The following is a 24,045-nucleotide window of genomic DNA, read 5'->3' as shown; positions in this document are numbered from 1 at the left end:
AAAAAAAAAAAAAAGAAATCTTTTTTCTCAGCAGTAGGTCTCAACAGTGGGCTGGAATTATTTAGTAAACTGTGCTGTAAACAGAGGTGCTGTCATCTGGGCTTTGTCGTTCCATTTGTAGAGCACAGGCAAAATAGGTTTAGCATAATTCTTAAAGACTCTAAGATATTCAGAATGGTAAATGGGCATGGGCTTCAACTTAAAGTTGCCAACTACATTAAACCCTAACAAGAGTCAGCCTGTCCTTTGAAGCTTTGAAGCCAGGCATTGACCTCTCCTCTCTAGCTATGAAAGGCCTAGATGGCATCTTCTTCTAACAGATGGCTGTTTCATCTACTTTAAAATCTATTCTCTCACATAACCACCTTCATGAATTATCTCAGCTAGATCTTTTGGATAACATGCTGAAGCTTCTACATCAGTCAGCATTTGCTGCTTCACCTTGCACTTAAAGGTTATAAAGATGACTTCTTTCCTTAAACCTCATGAATTAACGTCTACTGGCTTCAAACTTTACTTTGCAGCTTCCTCACTTCTCCCAGTCTTCATGGAATTGAGAAGAGTTAGGGTCTTGCTCTGGATTAGGCTTTGGCTTAAAGGAATGTTGTGGTTGGTCCGATCTTCTAGCCAGACCACTCAAACTTTCTTCACATAAGCAACAAGGCTATTTTGCTTCCTTATCACTCATGTCTTTAATGGAGCAGAACTTTTATTAAAAGTTTCCTTTGGAATTTGCCCTTTGCATTTACAATGGCTAACTAGCACAATAGGCCTAGCTTTTGGCCCATCTTGACACACCCTCCTCACTAAACTTAATCATTTCTAGTTTTTGATTTAAAGGAAGAGACCTTTCACTTGAACACTTAAAAGACACTGTAGGGTTGTAACTTCTAATTTCTATATCATTGTGTCTCAGTGAATAGGGAGGTCTGAGCAGAAAAGAGATATGAGAGAAAAGCCAATTGGTGGTGCAGTCACAATACACAAAACATTTATTAAGTTTACTGTCCTACAGGAGCGCAGTTCATTGGCACTCCACAACCATTACAATAGTAACAAAGATCACTGATCACCATAACAGGTATAATAATAATTTTAAAAGGGGCCAGGTATGGTGGCTTACACCTGTAAACCCAGCATGTGGGGAGGCTGAGGCAGGCAGATCACTTGAGGTCAGGAGTTCAAGACCAGCCTGGCCAACATGGTGAAATCCTGTCTCCACTTCAAATACAAAAATTGGTCAGACATGCTTGTTTGAACCCAGGAGGCAGAGGTTGCACTGAGCCAAGATCGTGCTGCTGCACTCCAGCCTGGATGACAGAGCGAGACTCTGTTCAAAAATAATAATAATAATAAAAGTGTGAAATATTTTGAGAATTACCAAAATGCGACAGAGACACAAAGTGAGCTCATGCAGCTGGAAAAATAGTGCTGACAGATTTGCTCAACAAAGGGTTGCCACAAAACTTCAATTTGGAGTTCAAGACCAGCCTGACCAATCTGGAGAAACCTCGTCTCTACTAAAAATACAAAATAAGCCAGGTGCAGTGGCGTATGCCTGTAATCCCAGCTACTCAGGAAGGCTGAGCCAGGAGAATTGCTTGAACTCAGGAGGCAGAGGTTGCGGTGAGCCAAGATTGTGCCATTGCATTCCAGCCTGGGCAACAAGAGTGAAACTCTGTCTCAAAATTAAAAAAAAAAAAAAAAAAAAAAAGGCAGTACCAAAAATGAAGCAGCTATGCACAAGACTGATGCTTGTAATCCCAGCACTCTGGGAAGCCAGGGTGAGTGGATCACTTGAGGCCAGGAGGTCGAGACCAGCCTGGCCAAAATGGCAAAACCCCATCTCTACTAAAAAATACAAAAATAAGCAGGGTGAAGTGGTGCACACCTGTAATTCCAGCTACCTGGGAGGCTGAGGCATGAGAATTGCTGGAATCCAGGAGGCGGAGGTTGCAGTGATCTGAGATTGTGCCACTGCACTCCAGCCTGGGTGATGGAATGAGACTCTGTCTCAAAAACATATATATATATAAAGGAGCTCCAATTTGTCTGGCAAAAGTTTCATCAAGGGAAACCACATAGGCCAGGAAGGAGCGAGATGACACTTTCAAAATGCTAAAAGACAAAATAGTGTCTTCTACAAATACTGTAGCCAGCAAAGTTATCCTTCAAATATGAAGGAGAGATAAAGTATTTCCCAAAGGGTGACAAAATCCACCACCTTCAAGACTTGCAAAAATGCTACAGGGAGTTCTTCAACATGAAACAAAAAAACCACTAACATGCAAAAAAAATTTTTTTTGGAAGATACAAAACTCAATGGAAAAATTAAGTCACATACAAATTTAGAAGAACACTATAATTGTGGTGTGTAACCTATTCATAACTCTATTATGAAGCCCAAAAGACAAATCTATCAAAAACAATATGTACAGTAACTTTTTAAGAGACAGGCAATATAAAAACATGCAAATTAAGATAACTGAAAGCCAAAAATGTGAATATAGAATTTTATTTTTATTTGTTTCTATTATTTGAGATATAAGCTGTCATAGCTTTAAGATAATAATGCACTTCAATAAGATGTCCTATGTGAGCCCTCATGGTAGCCACAGTGCCAAAACCAATAATAAATTATTTAAAAATAAACAGTAACAAAGTAAAACACACTATCAGAGAAGAGCATTTAACCACAAAGGATGACAGTAAGAAAGGAAGAGAAGAGTAGAAAAACAACCAGAAAAACAACAAAATGCCAGTAGTAAATCCTTACTTACCAATAATATTTTTTTAAAAGGAAAACTCACAATTACTTTTGCACCAACCTAATAACACAATGTAAAGGGGCTTTATTCTCCCATTAGAAGGCACAGAGTGGCTGAATAAATGAAGAAAAAAGAGCCAATTATATACTGTCCACAAGAAACCCACCTCACCAATAAAAGCATACATAGACTGAAAGTAAAGGGGTGGAAAAAGATATTACATGCAACTGAAAACCAAAAAATACCCAGACTAGCTATACTTACATCAGATAAAATATGCTACAAATCAAAGACTATAAAGAGACAAAGATTACTATATAATGATAAAGCAGTCAATCCAGAAATAGGATATAACAATTATAAATATCTCCATCACCCAACACCAGAGCTCTCAAGCATATAAAGCAAATACTGCTGGGCATGGTGCCTCACACTAGTAATCCTAGCACTTTGGGAGGCCGAGACTGGCGGATCACCTGAGGTCAGGAGTTTGAGGCCAGCTTAGCCAACATGGTGAAGCCTTCTCTCTACTAAAAATACGAAAATTAGCTGCGCACGGTGGGGGGTGCCTGTAATCCCAGCAACTCGGGAGGCGGAGGCAGAAGAATCGCCTGAACCTGGGAGAAAGAGGTTGCAGTTAGCCAAGATCGCGCCATTGTACTCCAGCCTGGGCAACAGAATGAGACTATGTCTCAAATAAATAAATAAATAAAAATAAAGCAAGCATGAATAGATCTAAATAGAATGCAATACAATAATGTAGGAGAATTTAACACCCCACTCTCAGTGATAGATCATCTAACAGAAGAATCAACAAAGAAATATCAGTTAAACAATACACTAGATCTAATAGGCCTGACATTTAAAGAACACCCACCTAACCGCTGCAGAATACATATTATTTTCATCAGCACATAGACTACTGCCAAAAATAGACATATCTGGGTCACAAAACAAGTCTGAACAAATTTTTTAAAAAGAGAAATCATATAAAGTATCTTTTCTCACTACAATGGAATGAAACTAGAAATAAGTAAGAAAACCTTCGGAAACTTCACAAATATGCTCCTGAATGACCAATGGATCGATAACAAAATTAGGAAGGAAATGAAAACTTTCTTAAAACAAATGAAAATGGGAATACAACATAAAATCTATAGGATACAGCAAAAGCAGTACTAAGAAAAGTTGAAAGCAATAAATGCTTATATTTAAAAAGCAGAAAAAAGAAAAAAAGTAGAAAGACTTCAAATAACCTAATAATACACCTCAAGGAACTTGAAAACCACGAGCAAATCAAACCCAAATTCATATGAGAAAAAATTAAGATCAGAGCATAAATAAATGAAACTGAGACAAAAAGATCAACGAAATGAAACTTTTTAATGAAAAGTTAAAGAAAATAAACAAACCTTTCGCTTGACTAACAAAAATAGAGAAGACCCAAATAAGTAACAAATTAAAAAGAAGACATAACAACTAGATCAAAGAAATAAAAAGAATCCTTATGAACAACTATATACCAGCAAATTCAATAAAATCCAGAAGTGAGTGGATAAATTCCTGGACACATACAACCTACCAAGATCGAACCACAAGGAAATAGAAAACCTCAACAAATCAATAATGAGTAATGAGATGGAAGCCATAACAAATAGTATTTTATCAAAGACAAGCTCAGGACCTGATCATTTCACTGCTGAACTCTATCAAACATTTAAAGAAGAACTAACATCAATTCTACTCAAACTCTTCAAAAAAAATTGAAGAGAAAGGAAGACTTCCAAACTCATCTGGAGACCAGCATTATCCTGACACCAAAACCAGACAAAACAACAATAACAAAAATCTACAAGCCCGTATCACACATGAAGACAGATACAAAAATTCTCAATAAAACACCTGCAAACCAAATTGAACAACACACTAAAAAATCATTCACCATGGTAAAGTGGTATTCATCCCAGGGATGCAAGGATGGTTCAACACATGTGATACGGTTTGGCTCTGTGTCCCCACCCAAATCTCATCTTGAATTGTACTCCCATAATTCCCATGTGTTGTGGAAGGGACCAGGTGGGAGAGAATTGAATCATGGAGGCAGTTTACCCCATACTGTTCTGGCGGGAGTGAGTAAGTCTCACGAGATCTGATGGTTTGATAAGGGGAAACCCATTTCGCTTGGCTCTCATTCTCTCTCTTGCCACTGCCATGTGAAATGTGCCTGTCACCTTCGGCCATGATTGTGAGGCCTCCCCAGCCACGTGGAAGGGTAAGTTCAATAAACCTCTTTTGTAACTTGCTCAGTCTTGGGTATGTCTTTATCAGCAGCATGAAAAGAGACTAATACAATATGTAAACCAATAAATGTGATATATCACCTTAACAGAAACAAGAACAAAAACCATACGATAGTTTCAATAGATCCTGGAAAAGCATTTGATAAAATTCAACATCCCTTTATGATAAAAACCCTCAACAAAACTGGGCATAGGAGGAACATTCCTCACAATAATAAAGATTATTTATGAAAAACCCACAGCTAACGTCATTCTAAATAGGGAAAAACTGAAGATTTTTCCTCTAAGATCTGGAACGAGAATGCCCACTTTCACCACTTTTATTCAATACAGTACTAGAAGTCCTGGCCAGAGCAGTTAAGCAAGAGAAAAACATAAAGGGTAACTAAATTGGAAAAGAAGTCAAATTAGCCTTGTTCACAAATGATATGACTGTATACTCAGAACAGCCTTAAGACTCCACCAAAAAAACCTGTTAGAATGGATAAACAAATTCTGTAAAATTCCAGGATGCAAAATCAACATTCAAAAATCAGCAGCATTTCTATACATCAATGGTGTATAGAATAGCATACACCATTGTATGCTCACGGTGAGCAATCTGCCAAAGAAATCAGAAAGCAATCCCATTACAATAGCTACAAAGAACAGAAAAAATCCAGGAATTAATTATTATTATTATTACGATTTTATTTATTTATTTTGAGATAGATTCTCACTCTGCCACCCAGGCTGGAATGCAGTGGCGCCCATCTTGGCTCACTGCAGCCTCTGTCTCCTGGGTTCAAGCCATTCTCATGCCTCAGTCTCCCGAGTAGCTAGGACTACAGGTGCACACTACCATGCCTGGCTAATTCTTTTGTATTTTTAGTAGAGACCGGGTTTCACCATGTTGGCTAGGCTGGTCTTGAACTCTTGGCCTCAAGTGATCTCCCCTCCTCAGCCTCCCAAAGTGATGGGATTACAGGAATGAGCCCCCGTGACCAGCCGGAATTAATTTAACCAAAGAAGTGAACGATTTGTACACAGAAAACTATAAAGCTGATGAAAGAAACTGATGCAGACACACAAAAAATGGAAAGATATTCCATGCTCATGGACTGGAAGAATTAATGTTGTTAAAATGACCATATCGAAAACAATTTTACGATTTTTTTTTTTTTTTTTTTTTTTTTTTTTCTGAGATGGAGTTTCACTCTTGTTGTCCAGGCTGGAGTGCAAAGGCGCGATCTCGGCTTACCACAACTTCCACCTTCCAGGTTCAAGCGATTCTCCTGCCTCAGCCTCCCGAGTAGCTGGTATTACAGGCATGTGCCACCACGGCCGGCTAATTTTGTATTTTTAGGAGAGATGGGGTTTCTGCATGTTGGTCACACGCTGGTCTTAAGCTCCCAGCCTCAGATGATCCACCCGCCTCAGCCTCCCAAACTGCCAGGATTATAGGCGTGAGCCACAGCACCCGGCCAAGGATCGTGTTTTCTATTTCTGCGAAGACTGTCTTTGGTATTCTGATACAGATTACATTCTTCACAGAAACAGAAAAAATGACCCTACAATTTATGTGGAGCCACAAACATCCCAAATAGCCAAAACAATTTTAAGCAAAAAGAACCCTTTTGGGGAAAAGGGCAGGCACGGTGGCTCATGCCTGAAATTCCAGCATTTTGGGAGGCCAAGGCGGGCGGATCACTTGAGGTCAGGAGTTTGAGACTAGCCTGGCCAACATGGCAAAACCCCATCTCTACTACAAATACAAAAATTAGCCAGGCATGGTGGTGCGCACCTGTAATCCCAGCTACTTGGAGGCTGAGGCAGGAGAATTGCTTGAACCCAGGAGGCAGAGGTTGCAGGGAGCCGAGATCGAGCCACCGCACTCCAGCCTGGGAAACAGCACAAGATTCTGTCTTAAAAAAAAAAAAGGAAAAAGATATGAACAGACATTTCTAAAAAGAAGACATACAAATGGCCAACACATATATGAAAAAATGTTCAACATCACAAATCATCAGAAAAATGCAAATAAAAACTATAAAGATACATAATCTCACCCCAGTTAAAATGGCTTTTAACAAGAAGACTCGTGATAGCAGATGTTCTCAAAAGATGCAGAGAAAGGGGAACCCTGGAACTGTGTTGGTGGGAATGTAAATTAGTACAACCACTATGAATAACTGTATGCAGGTTCTCAAAAACCTAGTAGCTGGTTAGGCACGGTGGCTCAGGGCTGTAATGCCAGCACTTTGGGAGGCCAAGGCAGGCAGATCACCTTAGGACAGGAATTTGAGACCAGCCTGTCTCACATAAAACCTCATCTCTACTGAAAACACAAAAATTTGCCAGGCGAGGTGGTGCATACCTGTAATCCCAGCTACTCAGAGGCAGAGGCAGAAGAACCGCTTGAACCCAGGAGGCGGAGGTTGCAGTGAGCCGAGATTGTGTCCCTGTACTCCAGCCTGGGCAACAAAGCAAGACTCTATCTCAAAAAAGCCAAAAACCTAATAACTGAACAACCATATGATCCAGCAATTCCATTATTGGGTATATATCCAAAAGAATGGAATTCAATATATCAAAAAGACATTTATGTGCCCATGTTTATTGTAACACTACTCACAGTACCCAAGATAATAAAATCAACCTAAGTGAGTGTACATCAATGGATGAAAAAAACGTAGTATATGTACACAATGAAATATGATTCAGCCATTAAAAAGAATGAAATCCTGCCATTTGCAGCAACAAGGATGGAACTACACTTTGGGAAGTCAAGGTGGGCAGATCACTTGAGGCCAGGAGTTTGAGACCAGCCTGGTCAACATGTCAAAACCCATCTCTACTAAATATATACACAGACATATACATATACACACAGACATATATATACATACACACACATATATACACACACACACACACAAAATTAGCCAGGCATGGTGGCACGTGCCTGTAATCCCAGGTACTGGGGAGGCTGAGGCACAAGAATCGCCTGAACCTGGGAAGCAGAGGTTGCAGTGAGCCAAGATCAGGCCACTGCATTCCAGCCTTTTTGAGACTCTGACTCAAATAAATAAATAAACAAACAAACAAACAATAAAAAGGATGGAACTGGAGGTCATTCTAAGTGACATAAGTGAAGCTCAGAAAGATAAATATATCACATGTTCTCATTCTTATGTGGGAACTACAAAAGCGGATCTCATAGAGAGTAGACTGATGGTTTCCAGAGGGCTAAGGGGGTTGGGGGGGAGGATGAAGAGAAGTTGAATAATTGGTACTAATAAACATTTCATAGAAGTCATAAGACCTAGCGTCAGACAGATCAGTACTGTAACTGTAGTTTACAATAATCTATTATATATTTCAAAATAGCTAGAAGAATTCGAATAGTTCTAGCATAAACACAAATATTTAAGGTGCTGGATATGCCAAGTACAGCGATTTAATCTTTACAAATTATATGAATGTATTAAATTATCATACTTACTTTGAAAGCATGTATATCTATTATTCATCAATTAAAAAATAAAATAAGGCCAGGCATGGCAGCTCACGTCTATAATCCCAGCACTCTGGGAGGACAACGCGGGAGGATTGCTTGAGCCTGGGTAACGCAGTGAGACCCCACTCTACAAAAAATTTTAAAAATTAGCCAGGCATGGTGGGACGTACCTGTTATGCCAGCTACTTGGGACACTGAGGTGGAAGGATCTACTTGAGCCAAGGAGGTTGAAGCTGCAGTGAGCTGTGTTCACACTACTGCACTCCAGCCTGGGCAACAGAGACCCTGTCTCTAGAAAAATAAAATAAGCCAGGCATGGTGGCACGTGTCTATAGTTTCAGCTACTCAAGAGGCTGAGGTAGCATGACTGTTTAAACTCAAGAGTTTGAGGCTGCAGTGAGTTATGACTGCGCCACTACACTGCAGCCTGGGAAACACTGTAAGACTCTGTCTCTAAAAAAAATTAAAAATAAATAAAATAAAAATTGATTTTATAAAACATTCTAAGAACATATAAGTACACACACACATACACACACACACACATTATCTTAAGAAAACTTTCTCTGGGAAATAATTATGTTGGCAATCAATTCAGACAATAAACTTAGGCTCCTGAAGGGCAAGAATCATGTTTATTCATAATTCTTTCTCATATTTTTAGATAGCAGGACCCCAAATGCAGTAAAAACTCTATTTTTATTTCCAAAGGAACTCTTTTCTTAAATCCTTTATCACTTATGGACAAAAACTACCTTCGAATACACATAAGAACAAAATTCTCCATGCACAGACTCAATTTGTCCCCATTAGTTAAAAGGAAAAGGTTAAGCAAGGGCACCTCTGGTTAAAATTGGCAAAGTGTAAGTTGGTCTTCAATCTTTGTTTCTGTAGCTCTATATCTTCTTCAAATTAACTTCTCATCTACACTTGTTGCATCCAATACTTAGGGGTTCTTATTCCTCCTATAAAAACAAAACGTAACCAGAAGCCAACTATATATACCTGTTAATTGACTTAAGTCTGAAGACGTTTGAGTCAAAGCATATTCTCAAGCAGTTTTTACACATTAAAATATGTTTTATTTTAAAAAGGTTCTGACTCAGGTAAAGATTTTAGCTCCAATAAACAATGCCTCGCACACATATGGCATCAATAAATGTTAGTTAAATGAATCAAGAAAGAGTGCTATTTCTGTGGGGAGTGAATGGAAAGCTGAAATCACACTTCCTTAACCCCAAGGCCTTCCAAGAAGTCATCTGGATTTGACTTTTTGAGGATTCTAAGCTGGGACTGAAGAAGGGGAGGCAGCCCAAACGCAGCTGTCTTCTTTGCCTTGCCCACAACAGACAGCTTAGTCCTTGGAGCGCTTCTGATTCCAGCATAGGTTTTCTTTGTCCCATTTGTCCTCATGTATTTACTAGGCCCTACCTTGTCAGCTGTTTGGAATGCAACATGAAGTCATTGCCCCTAGAGGTAGTATAAGTCTAGTGGGTAACAACTGAAAAAGGAATTACAAGATAGGCTACAAATAGGAAGATCATCTAGTCTGAATAGGGACATCTAAACCAAGGTTTTAGGGATGAGCTAGCCAGATTTACGTCTGTTTTGCATAGGGAGGGGGAAATGAAACGCTGCCTGAAGAGCTTGTGAAATGGCTTGGAAATAAGAAAGCATTTCTTACTGTATAAATGGAAAGACGTTAGATACAGCTAAAGTTTAGGGAGGCAACTACTGCAGGGAGGAGGAAAAGTGATAAGAGACTAGAAAAGTACAGTAAAATGCATTGGGAAGAATTCACACTTTATCCTAATCTGCCTGTTAAAATGGTCCCTCTGGCAATATTGTTTAAGTTGAAGACAAGCATGATTAAATACAGGGACACAGGTTAAAAGGCTATTTCAACAGAGTAACAGCACTACTGAAAAGACAAATGGAAATACATTAAAATTACTCAGGAGACAGAATCTACAGGGCTTGACTGATTGTATAAGAAAAATATAGATGGATTAGGTGTTAAGGATATTTCCAAATCTTTGGCTTAAAAAAAAATAGCTGGATAATGGAACCATTCACAGAGATAATGAACACAGGAGGACAAACAAAACAAATGGGGGTATGGATTGCAAGGCGCACCAAGGTAGGGGAGTTGACTGAGTATGGAATATTTTATTTTACTTATTTTATTTTAATTTTGAGACGAAGTCTTGCTCTGTCACCCAGGATGGAGTGTAGCGGGACGATCTCGGCTCACTGCAACCTCTGCCTCCTAGGTTCAAGCGATTCTCCTGCCTCAACCTCCCGAGTAGCTGAGATTACAGGCATCTACCACCACACCTGGCTAATTTTTTGAATTTTTAGTAGAGACAGGGTTTCACCATGTTGGCCAGGATGGCCTAGAACTCATGACCTCAAGCAATCCACCTGCCTCAGCCTCCCAAAGTGCTGGGATTACAGGCGTGCAGAACATTTTAAAATTGATTATTTGTAGTAACTTCAAGTGGAACAATCCAAAAGGTATTTAAAATTATCAATATGAAGCTCAAAACAGGGATCTCACCATCACAGACTATACATCAGGAGCTGCATGTAGAATGAAACAAGAAGAGGACCAAGGCCTGGTAGGCCTGACGGTCACCAATATTTAAGCGATAGACAAGAAAGATATCTTGCAAAGAACATTGAGAATGACTAAAGGGGTGGGGTTGGGGGCGAGTATGGTATAACTTAGCCAAGGAAAGTGAAGGAGAAAATGATCAACATGACAAATGCCAAAGAGAAAGCAAGATACAGAGGAGATCTGTTGATTCAAATTAGCATCAATGTGGTTACCGGTGACTAAGGAGACAAAAGCTGCCAAAGTATAGTGAGTTAAGAAGTCAGCAGGACATAAAAGTGGCAACAAATACAGACAACTCAAGGACTTTGACTCTGAAGTCAAAGATAAAGAGGGATGTGGCATCAAAGGATTTTCTGGCTGGCTGTTTTTCAAGATGAGCGTTTAAAGCATGTCTTAGAACCTCTGGAAAGAAAAAAGTAGAGATAACTTTAGGGCTGAGGTCCCAGAGACAGCCTGAAGAGATAAGATCCAGGGCACCAGGAAGACGGATTAACCCTGGACAATTCTGGGGGACATCTATTTTACTGTACCAGGAGGAGAGAAGGAAAGAATGGATGCTGATATAAGTGGGTTTTTCGGCTTGTAGTCAAAAATGAGGGAGCTGCCATCTGAATGATTCCAGGTGACAAGTTTATATGAGTTAAGAGAGCACTGGGGTGGGAGGTTTCGGAAGGTGTAAGAAAGGAAAAATGAGCAGATGAGTGGGAGGATTCCTGGAAAGCTTTGACGTCCCATCTGAGGTTGGCAAACATGACTTTGTTTTCCACAGGAATTTCTTTACATCGTCTAGTAGTGCTCACAAGATATACAGGAACAAGAAAGAACACGAGACTGATCAAGTGTGTGGAATTTCATCAGACTGGTGTAAACAAAAAGGGTCAAGAGAGTTAAAGGATACTGGCAACAAAGTGTTGCTAAATTAACTCATGCTAAATTATATAAATTGTGAAGTTAAAATGTGTAGCAATAACTGTGAAACAACAGGTAATAAGGTCAAGAATTAAAGTCTGATTTCCATATAGTTATCTTCATCCTGCAACACAGGCATGATATGAACTCCTTGATCTGAATATCTCACAGACTGCATGCAGTGGCTCATGCCTGTAATCCCGGTACTTTGAGAGGCCAAGGTGGGAGGATCACTTGAGCCAGGAGTATGAGACCAGCCTGGGCAACATAGTGGGACCCCATCTCCGCACAAAATAAAAACAAAAAATTTGCTGGGCCTGGTGTGGCACATGCCTGTGGTCCCAGCTACTTGGGAGACTGAAGTTACAAGACTGATTGAGCCCAGGAAGTTGAGAGTGCAGTGAGCCATGATCCCACAACTGTACTCCAGCCTGGGTGACAGAGCAAGACTCTGCCTCAAAAAAATAAATAAAATAAATATCTCACAAATATATGCTAAGAACAGAGGAATCAGTGCCCGGACAAATAATTCAAGCTCCAAGTCCATGTAAGTGGTCTCGTTTCTAAAAGAAATAGACACATTAAATCTCCAGTTTCCATGTTCTCCTTAATACTAGAAAGTTTGTGAAAATAAAAGTGAAAATATGAGCCAGGTGCAGCAGCACAGGCTTGTAGTCCCAGCTACTTGGGAGGCTGAGGCAGTAGGATCGCTTGAGGCCAGAAGTTCCAGACTAGCCCTGGCAATACAGAGAGACCCCACCTCTAAAAAATTGTTTTAAATAAATAAATGAAACAGAATGGGCTGCACATGATTTTAAAATAATTCTTGTACCACTAAATTCTTAAATAAAAATACTCCGTCTACCTGATTTAAAAACCTAAAACAGCCCAGGTATGGTGGTTCACACCTGTAATCCCAGTACTTTGGGAGGCTGAGGCAGGTGGATTGCTTGAGCTCGGGAATTTGAGAACAGCCCGGGCTACATGACGAGACCCTATCTGTACTTTAAAAAAAAAAAAAAAGGCCGGGCGCGGTGGCTCAAGCCTGTAATCCCAGCACTGTGGGAGGCCGAGATGGGCGGATCACGAGGTCAGGAGATCGAGACCATCCTGGCTAACATGGTGAAACCCCGTCTCTACTAAAAAATACAAAAAACTAGCCGGGCGTAGTGGCAAGCGCCTGTAGTCCCAGCTACTCGGGAGGCTGAGGCAGGAGAATGGCGTAAACCCGGGAGGCGGAGCTTGCAGTGAGCTGAGATCCGGCCACTGCACTCCAGCCCAGGCGACAGAGCGAGACTCCGTCTCAAAAAAAAAAAAAAAAAAAAAAAAAAAAAAAAAAATATATATATATATATAGAGAGAGAGAGAGAGATACGAAAAAAATTAAAAAATGAATAAAAAAACAGGAATGGTGGCATGTGTCTGTGGTCCTAGCCACTTGGGAGGCTAAGGTGGGAGGATCACTTCAGCCCAGGAGGCAGAGGCTGTAGTGAGCTGAGATCCACTGCACTCCAGCCTGGATGACAGAGTGAGGCCCTGTCTTAAAACAAACAAAAAAAACCTAAGATGTAATACAACACATGAAACTTCTAAATCAAAATGTAAAACTGGTTTTACAGATCTGTCTAAAATAAATTATTCACAAAAACTCATTTCAAGGTGCCCTGACTATAATGTAGGAGGTTATCAAAACAATAATAGGAGCACCAGCTTATCAAATAAACTGTCAATGTCACCAGCTGCTCCTGTCAAAAGATCTATCACCATTGGCACAGTGGGGCACACCTGTAATCACAGGGAGGCTCACCTGAGCCCAGGAGTTCCAAACTGGCCTGGGCAATATAACAAGATCCCGCCTCAAAAAAATAAAATAAAATAAAATAAAATAGCACTGGGCCTGGTGGTTCACCCCTGTAATCCCAGCACTTTGGGAGGCCAAGATGGGAGGATCACTTGAGGCCGGGAGTTCCTGGTCATGCCTGGTCAATATAGGGAGACCCCATCTCTTTTTATTTAAAAATGTTTTAATTAAAAAATAATAATAATAAAAGATCTGTAATCAGAATAATCTATTACTAACCAACAAAATTAAATTGACAAATGAAAATCCTTCTATTAGGCACATACAACACTAGGTTTATCAACTTTAAAACTAAACATGATGCACAGGAAGAACTGAGTCACATGTATGCTATCAAGCATATAATCAAAATGTAACTTTCAACTTTAAATTTTGGCAGAGAATCTTCTCAAATATTCTAAATTTCAATAAAATTCAAGGCTGTAACAGTACTCTAGTTTTAATCAACAATACCAGGTAAACATCCCCAAAAAATTCCTTTCTGGTATATGTCCTGTTTAAATGACACAGGTTTTAAGTCTGGCATGCAGCAATTATTATCTTTAAAATATAATAAAGTATTGAGAACTAGTATCATTTCAATTATTTTAAAGGTACTTTAACACTATAAAACTTTATGTTTTGGCCGGGCGCAGTGGCTCACGCCTGTAATCCCAGCACTTTGGGAGGCCAAGGCGGGCGGATCACGAGGTCAGGAGATCGAGACCATCCTGGCGAACATGGTGAAACCCCGTCTCTACTAAAAAATACAAAAAGCTAGCCGGGCGAGGTGGCGGGCGCCTGTAGTCCCAGCTACTCGGGAGGCTGAGGCAGGAGAATGGCGTGAACCCGGGAGGCGGAGCTTGCAGTGAGCTGAGATGGGGCCACTGCGCTCTAGCCTGGGTGGCAGAGCGAGACTCCACCTCAAAAAAAAAAGTTTCCTTAGTGAACACAACAGAGCTAAACTCAAGGATGCTTATTACAGAAAGCTGAGGAAGAAGACTGTTTATTCAGCCCTATTTCTCTAATGACACTCTCATAATTTCAGTCTTCTGATTTCTAATCTAGATTCCCTTAGCTGGAAACACTGAGTTTTCTAAAACTAAAGGGAAATTGGAGCTATAACATATTTGCTTTCCCTCCCATAGCTAAGGTGTTTAAATTCTAAATCAGAGACAGGAAGTCCTATATATTGGCACAATCTTTCTGTCTCTTGGAAATTATCACCCTTTCCATGTCATTCAATTCACAGTTTCAACCCTAAGTATGGATCAACTACAAAAGAAAAAGAAAAAAAAAAAAGTATCATATCAACAGTATGCATAAAAATAGAATCTAGAAATGTAGATTCTAATTAGTCTTCTTTTTAACTTGCTGCCTTTTATAAACAGAATATATTTAATTCTAAAAACAAAAATTGTACGCTGGAGATGGAAGCTCACGTCTGTAATCCCAGCAGCCTGGGAGGCTGAGGTGGGAGGATCACCTGAGCCCAGGAGTTAGACACCAGCCTGGGCAATATAAGGAGACCTTGTCTCCTTTTTTTTTTTTTTTTTTTTTAAAAAAAAAAATTTCCTACTAGGAGCAGTAGGAAATTAACAAGGAAAAAAGCATGAAGGAAGCATTCCAGTAAATAAGGAAAAAATAATTTTTGCTTAGTATACCTGGAGTCTCCCCTAGTTGCTCACTTGATGTTGATGATAAAATGCCTAACAACTGACTTTGGAAAAGAAACTAACAGGCAGGGCACGGTGGCTCACGCCTGTAATCCCAGCATGTGGGGAGGCTGAGGCAGGCAGATCACTTGAGGTCAGGAGTTCAAGACCAGCCTGGTCAACATGATGAAACCCGTTTCTACTAAAAATACAAAAATTAGCTGGGCGTGGTGGTGTGTGCCTGTAATCCCAGCTACTTGGGAGACTGAGGCATGAGAATAGCTTAAACCTGGGAAGTGGAGGTTGCAGCAAGCTGAAATCGCGCCACTGCACTCCAGCCTGGGTGATAGAATGATTCTCAGTCTCAAAAAAAAAAAAAGAAAGAAACTAACAGGAATATTCATTTGGACTCAAATCTAAATGATTAAAGCTATTCTTAAATACAGCAAGTATTAATTATATTACTGTAAGGTTTCTCTATCCATTTTTCATTAATTCAACCATGACTTATGAAGTACTTTCTATTGTTAGGCATTACAATATAACCTTAATTTTATGAAAACTGACATTTTTGAGAATTTTTCATTTGCTAAACCACAGACTTACAGCTTAGCACTTTTTCATGTAACAACTCTATGAATAATACTATTTTAGTCCCATTTTACACAGAGAAAAAAAGAAATTCAAAGAGTAGAACTTGCTAATGGATAAACAGCTAATTATAAGGGACCACACTGGAAATCAACTGCAAGTAATGACCTTACTGTTAGGTTTAAACACTCTTTCAGTCACTGTTCTAAGTGCTCACAATGAAGCCTGGGAGGTCACACACATACAATCCACAAGGCAAGACTGGTTAATGATACAATAAAGATGCGAAGAAAGTGCTCTGAAAGCACAGCAGAGACAGTCATTGCCCACAAGAGGTTTTCTTACTAACAGCAAAGTGAAAACAGCTTGACGCCTGTTGAGATAGTAAAAAAGTATCTAATACTTAGATTAACCTGCGCTGGTAATTTCATATTTTCAAATCTAGAAAATAGGAGAAGTGGCATTCAGTTTCATTTCCATTTAAAACCTGTCAGACTTTATGAGTAAAACAAGATCTCATATCTTGTAATCTTTCAAACCAAGAATAGGTAAGTTATCTGCAAACATGCAAAGGGAGGAATTACAAAAACAGGACTGTCCTAAGAGAAGGCACAAAGTACCAGAAGGAATAAAAGAATTTTTCAAGGGGAACTACAAGAGGAAGATGTCATGCTCCACTTCAAATAAAATGCAACTGAGGGATATTTTAGTCTTCACATACCATCTACCATTAATGTTTGCTATTTTCCCATCAAAGAAAAGTCAAAATCAAAAGAGGTTAAAATCAAAACTCAAGGCTGGGCGCAGCGGCTCACGCCTGTAATCCCAGCACTTTGGGAGGCCGAGGCAGGTGGATCACCTGAGGTCAGGAACTCGAGACCAGCCTGACCAACATGGTGAAACCCCACCTCTACTAAAGAATGCAAATTAGTCGGGCATGGTGGTACATGCCTGTAATCCCAGCTACTCGGGAGGCTGAGGCAGGAGAATCTCTTGAACCTAGGAGGCGGAGGTTGCAGTGAGATGAGATCGCGCCATTGTACTCCAGCCTGGGCAACAAGAGTGAAACTCCATCTCAAAAAAAAACTACTCAAGAAGTAAACAATAGATTCCGCCTTTTAACGAGACGAAAAAAAAAGGGCAATTTCAAGACAGATAAATTTAAGGTGTATATAAGTGTCCAGGATAATGAGCATAATCAACTTAAAGAGTCAGGGGTGGATAGGCTACAAAGGAAAACCATGACTGTCAAATCCTTAAAATCTCATCAAAACTAAAGAGATCTGAGCTCTCTTTATACTTAAAAATTATTTTTAGTTTATTTACTGAATGTTTCCAGAGACCTGGAAGAAATCTGCAGTAGGCTTGGTGGGAGATTAAATCCTACTCTATGGAAATGGACTTTAAAATTCAGAACTGAGCAACAAGCTAAGTGATGGTACAGGATGACCATCTATCTAATCCTTGGCATATTAACTGATCTCTCCTTAAAAATAATACAGAGACATTCACCAAGGTTTTATAGAGGAATGCATCCAGGTACATAAATAGGCCATCATACTGTATATGCTCTAAAGTTCACACTACTGCTTACATAGATTGTGAACGCCTTCTTAGAAAAAATTCTTGGCCGAGTGTGGTGGCTCACGCCTGTAATCCCAGCACTTTGGGGGGCCGAGGCGGGCGGATCACAAGGCCAGGAGATAGAGACCATCCTGGTGAACACGGTGAAACCCCGTTTCTACTAAAAATACAAAAAATTAGCCGGGCGTGATGGCGGACTACAGGGCCGCAGCTATTCGAGAGGCTGAGGCGGGAGAATGGTGTGAAACCGAAAGGCGGAGGTTGCAGTGAGCGGAGATCGCGCCACTGCGCTCCAGCCTAGGGGACAGAGCCAGACTTTGTCTCAAAAAAAAAAAAAGAAAAAATTCTTAGGGCTGGGCATGGTGGCTCACGCCTCTAATCCTAGCATTTTGGGAGGCAAAAGTGGGAGGATCACTTGAGCACAGGGACTTGAAATCAGCCTGGGCAACATAAGGAGACCCCTCTCTATAAAAAATAGAAAACTTAGCCAGGCGTGGTGATTAGCATCTGTAGTCCTAGCTACTCAGGAGCCTAAGGTGGCAGGATGGCTTGAGCCAGGGAGGTCCAGGCTGCAGTGAGCTGTGATCACGCCACTGCACTTCAGCCTGGGTGACAGAGACAGCCTTCATTTCAAAATTTTTTAAAAAGCAGAAGTTCTTAGAATTTACACTGGAGAAAGAATTCATATAACTTTAGGAAATGACAGAGAATGCAACATTATTATCCTGTAATATCCCACTAGGAAAACCTTCTAAGGATGATGTTTATTTCCCACTTAAGTAGCAAGAGCAGAGAGCAATGCCCAGCTGTGAGGAAATTATAGTTGCTCACTGGGACCCTCAGAGCTCACTTTTCCCAAGTATTCAGGCTGGGCAAACATTTAGAATCGGAATCCCGATGAATTAAGATGTGTATAAGTCAATCTAAAGGAGAGGTACAGTCTCTATTTGAAAGCAAAATGCTTGTTGGCACAATTCTAAAAGTACAATTCAGGCATTAAATGCCTACACCATGTTAAATGCTGAGTATTATTTATTCTAAGCAACGAAGACCACAGAAAAATTAAAAGCAGAGAAAAAGACTAGAAATTTAAGACTCCTATACCTGGGGCATTGGTTACATTGTTTACTTTGTGTCACTTATACAAAATTAAGTTTTACTTTTTTTTTTTTGTTTTAAGAATAAAAGCCTACAGCACTCAGCATTCCCAGGCAGTAACAAGTTTTACTTTTAATCACAACTAAAGACGTATCTACACAAATTGTAGCAAAAATCATTAGCATTATAAACTTATGTAGATAAAAGTATCATGTGCAATTACTGACTTATAGTTTGAAATTGTTATATTAAAAAACAAAAACAAAAACTATAGTTAAGGCAGAAAATGCCACTATACTGACAAGTAGCCCGAAGTTTGGTGCCCTCTTCTTGTCAATATGTGACCAATGAAAAGCAAGTTAAGCAACCTTAACCTGGGATTACCGGGCTATTGTAAAATATTCCAAGAAATATCGTTAAAAATGAAAACGCTTTTTTTCTTTCCGAAGTTATTTCTCAAGGAATTTGAAAAGAAAATAAACGAAAAGCACTGTTCTCAAAGCTAGTTGTTGACAGCAAACAATTGGTAACTGTTTTGGGACACCCACTTTTTTTCTCACTACAAAGATCCTTGACCTTAACTTAGAATACAAAATGAAACCAATCCCCACCATTCCTAAATTTAACAATTTGAACCTACAGAATGGTATAAAAAGCCTCCAACTCGTTACTCAACAAAGATTTTTGGATAAACGACTTTGGCAAAGCACCCCGGTCCAAGGAAGTCAGACCAAAAACTTTAAAAATCCTACAAGACATTCTCTAAGTTGAGTTCAGGCTCCTTACAGTATCTCACTGACCGAAATGGTTTTGCTTCCTTAGTTCTCAAGGGCCAGGTCTGCTCGGCCCTGGGTGGTAGGGACAACCCTGGGGCGACAAGTCGCTCGCGCCTCTGCCCGTCGTTCTGGGCCGAGCTTGGCCCAGAATGATGGGCAAAGGCCGGGCCACGGGCGACGCGAGGGCCTCCCTCACTCACCGTGAAGCGCTGGTCGCCAATGCTGCCCACGGAGAAGCAGTGGTCGCCAGGGTTCACAGCCCCGGTCAGCACCTGGTGCAGGTTCATGTCGGCGCCCTAGTCCTGCAACGGACACCGCATCCAGCTCATGCCACGGGTCAGCGGCCGCTTCCCTCCCTCCTTCCCTCAGGGGCGGCGGCTGCTCTTCGGTGGCGACGGCAGAAGCAGCGACAGGCGCCTGGAGCCGGAGCCGCTCAGCTGGGGCCCGCGGCTCATCCCGAGCCCTGGAGGGCGAGGCCCGGAGGGGGCGGGTCGGCGAGCGGGCGGAGCGCCGCGCTCCTTCGCGCACCTGTCACTGCCCGCGCTGGCCCAGGTGAAGCTCAGGGTCCCCTCACCAGCCACGACCCGGGGTCGACTCCCTGGCCAGGAAGGCCGCGCTCTCCACACACTTCCTCTGGACCTCGGGCAGCCGCTCCTGACCCAGCCCAAGTGGCGGAGGCAGTATGCGCTCGCACGCCCCGCCTGACCTGTCCCTTCCCGGCTCCGGTGCCCGCCACCCCCGCAGTCCTCCGCCACTCGCTACGCGTCTGCGGAGCCCTGCGGCCGAAATATCGCGAGACTTCGCTCGACGAAGCCGCTACTGTGGTAAAGGATTCACTTTTTTTTTTACCACAGTATACATATCAGCGAGAGAACATAAAAACGCCTCTTCTAGTCAGAAACTGGCCAATCCCGACCCCTGGTCCATCTAGGGCTCCGCCCACCGCCGAGGATAAGCCAATCTCTTTGAGGCTTGTACAGGAGAACGCCGTGCGTTTGAGCTTGAAGACGATAAGCCTGGCAGAAGCCTGATGAACCCAGAATGGGCGAGATGTGGTAAGTTGTGCTTTAGGTTAGGGCTTAATCTAACTGTTGGGCCAGAAAATGGGAAGGGGAGAAGTGCATCCTAAATGAGTTGCAGTTTCCTCGGTTCTGGTAGGACTACAAGTCCCAATATGCACCGCTCCCCAGGGCGGCCCGAGTGTCTCTTAAGTATTAATGTGACCCTTGAAATGTCTACGTTAGCAACTTAATGGTTTCTCCAGCCTTGCGCGTGTTTCCAAGTGCCTAAATGGGATGGTTTTTGAAAGGCTCGAACATTTGACAAGTAGTAAAGTGGTGTTTTCTTAGCCTAAGTTGCCTTAACACATGTTTTGAAATAGTGCTGGCAGTAACAACACACCAGCCCAGCATTGAGCTTTTGTTTTGGAAAAGAACCTAGGAATTCCAGAATGATCAGAGTCACAGCTACAAACTGAGATTCAACTCTCATTGTATTTTGACACGAGTTTTGTATTATAATTGACAAACATCTGTTTATGTCTCCCCCTGTATACGTAAGCCTTTTTGGGATAGAGAGGAACAGGACACAAATGTGCCCCTAATGTCTAGCACCACAGCAGTCCCACCCATTCAGGGTGTTCTGTAAATGTTGCATGAATGTGTATAGAAATTCTCCAGATAGACGGGGCATGGTGACTCACGCCTGTAATTTCAGAACTTTGGGAGTCCGAGGAGGGTGGATCACGAGGTCAGGAGTTTGAGACCAGCCTGGCCAACATAGTGAAACCCCATCTCTGCTAAAAATACAAAAATTAGCCGGGTGTGGTGGCTGCCGCCTGTAATACCAGCTACTCGGTAGACTGAGGCAGGAGAATCACTTGAACCCAGGAGGCTGAGATTGCAGTGAGCCAAGACCACACCGTTGCACTCCAGCCTGGGTGACAGACACTCCATCTCAAAACAAACAAACAAACAAAACCCTCAAAAAACTCTCCAAATAGGCCGGGCATGATGGCTCACACCTATAATCCCAGCACTTTGGGAAGTCGGGCGGGGTGGGGGCTGGTATCACCTGAGGTTGGGAGTTCAAGACCAGCCTGGCTAACATGATGAAACCCCGTTTCTACTAAAAATAAAAAAATTATCCGGGCGTGGTGGCGCGCGCCTATAATCCCAGCTACTCGGGAGAGTGAGGCAGAAGAATCGCTTGAACCTGGGAGACGGAGGTTGCAGTGAGCCAAGGTTGCGCCATTGCACTCCAGCTTGGGCAACAAGAGAGAAACTACAAAAGAAAGAAAGAAACTCCCCAAATGAAATGAGTGGTTTTTAGAATTTTACTAAATTTATTTTTTATATGCTTTCTTTTAGTATAAATACTTCAAACTATAATAATACTTGGGTGGGACGAGTACTAGTAACTTTATTTCCTTTTATTTTTACTGCATTTTTTGCAATGTACATTTACTTTGTCTTGCAGTAAAAAGCTACTTACGAGTTCCTTTTGTAGTTCATAAGTGTGATGATTGTGTGTTCACACTGGTGTGAGATGTCCCTCCCTCAAACCTTGTTGTGCCATCTGCACGTTACCCATCTGATGTGGGGGGGGGGAACCCCGAAACTTACAAAAAATAATGAATTTCATTATGTATTCCAGGCTTTTCATAAGATGAGGGACAAAACTTAATTTGTCTTTTTAAGAATATATATATTTTTGAGGTCTAACATACCTACAGTTTGACTTGTCTTTTGTTGTTTCAAATTATACTTCAAGTGCTTTTTAATTTTATATTTTAGAACCAGAATCAGGATTGTTGTATGTACTTGTGTGGGTCCCACATAAATTCTGTGACTGGCCCATAATTTACATGTCTACTCATTCTATTTTTGCCTAGTTGTTAGTTTTGAAGAGCATTCCATATGTTAGAATGAAACTGAGCAACAAGAGGCCGGGCGTGGTGGCTCACACCTGTAATTCCAGCACTTTGGGAGGCCGAGGCGGGCGGATCACAAGGTCAGGGGAGATTGAGACCATCCTAACAAACACGGTGAAACCCCGACTCTACTAAAAATACAAAAAATTATCCGGGCGAGGTGGCGGCGCCTGTAGTCCCAGCTACTCAGGAGGCTGAGGCAGGAGAATGGCGTCAACCCGGGAGGCGGAGCTTGCAGTGAGCCGAGATTGCGCCACTACACTCTAGCCTGGGTGACAGAGCTAGGCTCCGTCTCAAAAAAAAAAGAAAAGAAAAGAAAAGAGAAAAAAAAAAAACAAACTGAGCAACAGGCGTAGTCAGGGAATCTATGATCTATTCTTGATTCTCAAAGTAACTAGCTGTGTGACCGTGAAAAAGTCTGTTTAAGTTTGTTTGTTTGTTTGTTTGTTTGAGATAGAGTTTCACTCTTGATGCCCTGGCTGGAGGGCAATGGCACAATCTCGGTTTACTGCAATCTCTGCCTCCCGGGTTCAAGTGATTCTCCTGCCTCAGCCTTTCTGCTTTAGATTCTCATCTATAAAACAAGCATAACCATAAAATCAATCAATTTTTCTTTCTTTCTTTTTTTTTGAGATAGAGTTTCACTCTTGATGCCCAGATTGGAGTGCAACGGCACGATCTCAGCTCACTGCAACCTCTGCCTCCCGGGTTCAAGCGAGTCTCCTGCCTCAGCCTCTTAAGTAGCTGAGATTACAGGTGCCCACCACCACACCTGGATAATTTTTTGTATCTTTAGTAGAGATGGGTTTTCACCATGCTGGTCAGGCTGGTCTTGAACTCCAGACCTCAGGTGATCCACCTGCCTCGGCCCCCCAAAGTGTTGGGATTACAGGCATGAACCCAGCGCCCAGCCCCTCCTGGTGCATTGTTATAAGAAACCAATGTAGTTGGGCTACCTAGGCCTCTGTTCCTTCAACACAGAGACAAAGGGCATGTGGCTCAGTCACCACACAGCCCACTCGTCCAACCCATCGTACTGATGAGGAAATACAGGGTTGTTCCTTTCTGGAAATGAGTCACCTCTGCTGCCCTTTTCTATTCATTGTAGGTTTTAAGAAACCATACGTTGGGGTCTTAGGATCTCAGGGTTAGATGATTTGGATCCTCAAGATAGTAGAGCAACACCTCGCAAACTTTAATGGGATCTTGTTAAAATGCAGCATCTGTGGGAGGGGAGGAGGCGCTGAGGTTTTGCGTTTTTCACTCTCCTAGGTGGGCCGTGACCACACTTTGAGAAGCACTGACTCAGACCATTTTGCAGAAAGTGAGGAATGGAGACACTGACTAGTCTGAAGTTCCCCAGCCAATGGGGGGCAGGACTGAGGTTAAAACTCAGGTCTCTCCACTGTCAAGAGGAGTTCTCCACCTGCTGAAATATCCCTGCAACAGGAGGGACCTGCTGCTGTGCAGTGT

The 24,045-nt window shown here is 41.6% G+C and overlaps 1 protein-coding gene across 2 annotated transcripts in view; it reads right to left on the bottom strand.

Annotated features, from left to right (window-relative positions):
- The window catches only part of DMXL1 (Dmx-like 1), a 172,455-nt gene extending 152,047 nt beyond the window's left edge, over window positions 1–20,408 (bottom strand). For both annotated transcript variants that reach the window (XM_011963676.1, XM_011963677.1), the window contains exon 1: window positions 19,841–20,408. In XM_011963676.1, coding sequence (XP_011819066.1) covers window positions 19,841–19,927 — 87 coding nt within the window. In that variant the 5' untranslated portion in view covers window positions 19,928–20,408. The remainder of the gene's footprint in view (window positions 1–19,840) is intronic.
- Between the last annotated feature and the right edge of the window lie 3,637 nt (window positions 20,409–24,045).

Source organism: Colobus angolensis, unplaced genomic scaffold (assembly GCF_000951035.1).
Source record: "Colobus angolensis palliatus isolate OR3802 unplaced genomic scaffold, Cang.pa_1.0 Scaffold62, whole genome shotgun sequence".
NCBI lineage: Eukaryota > Metazoa > Chordata > Mammalia > Primates > Cercopithecidae > Colobus > Colobus angolensis.
This window is presented reverse-complemented; position numbering and strand designations above follow the sequence as displayed.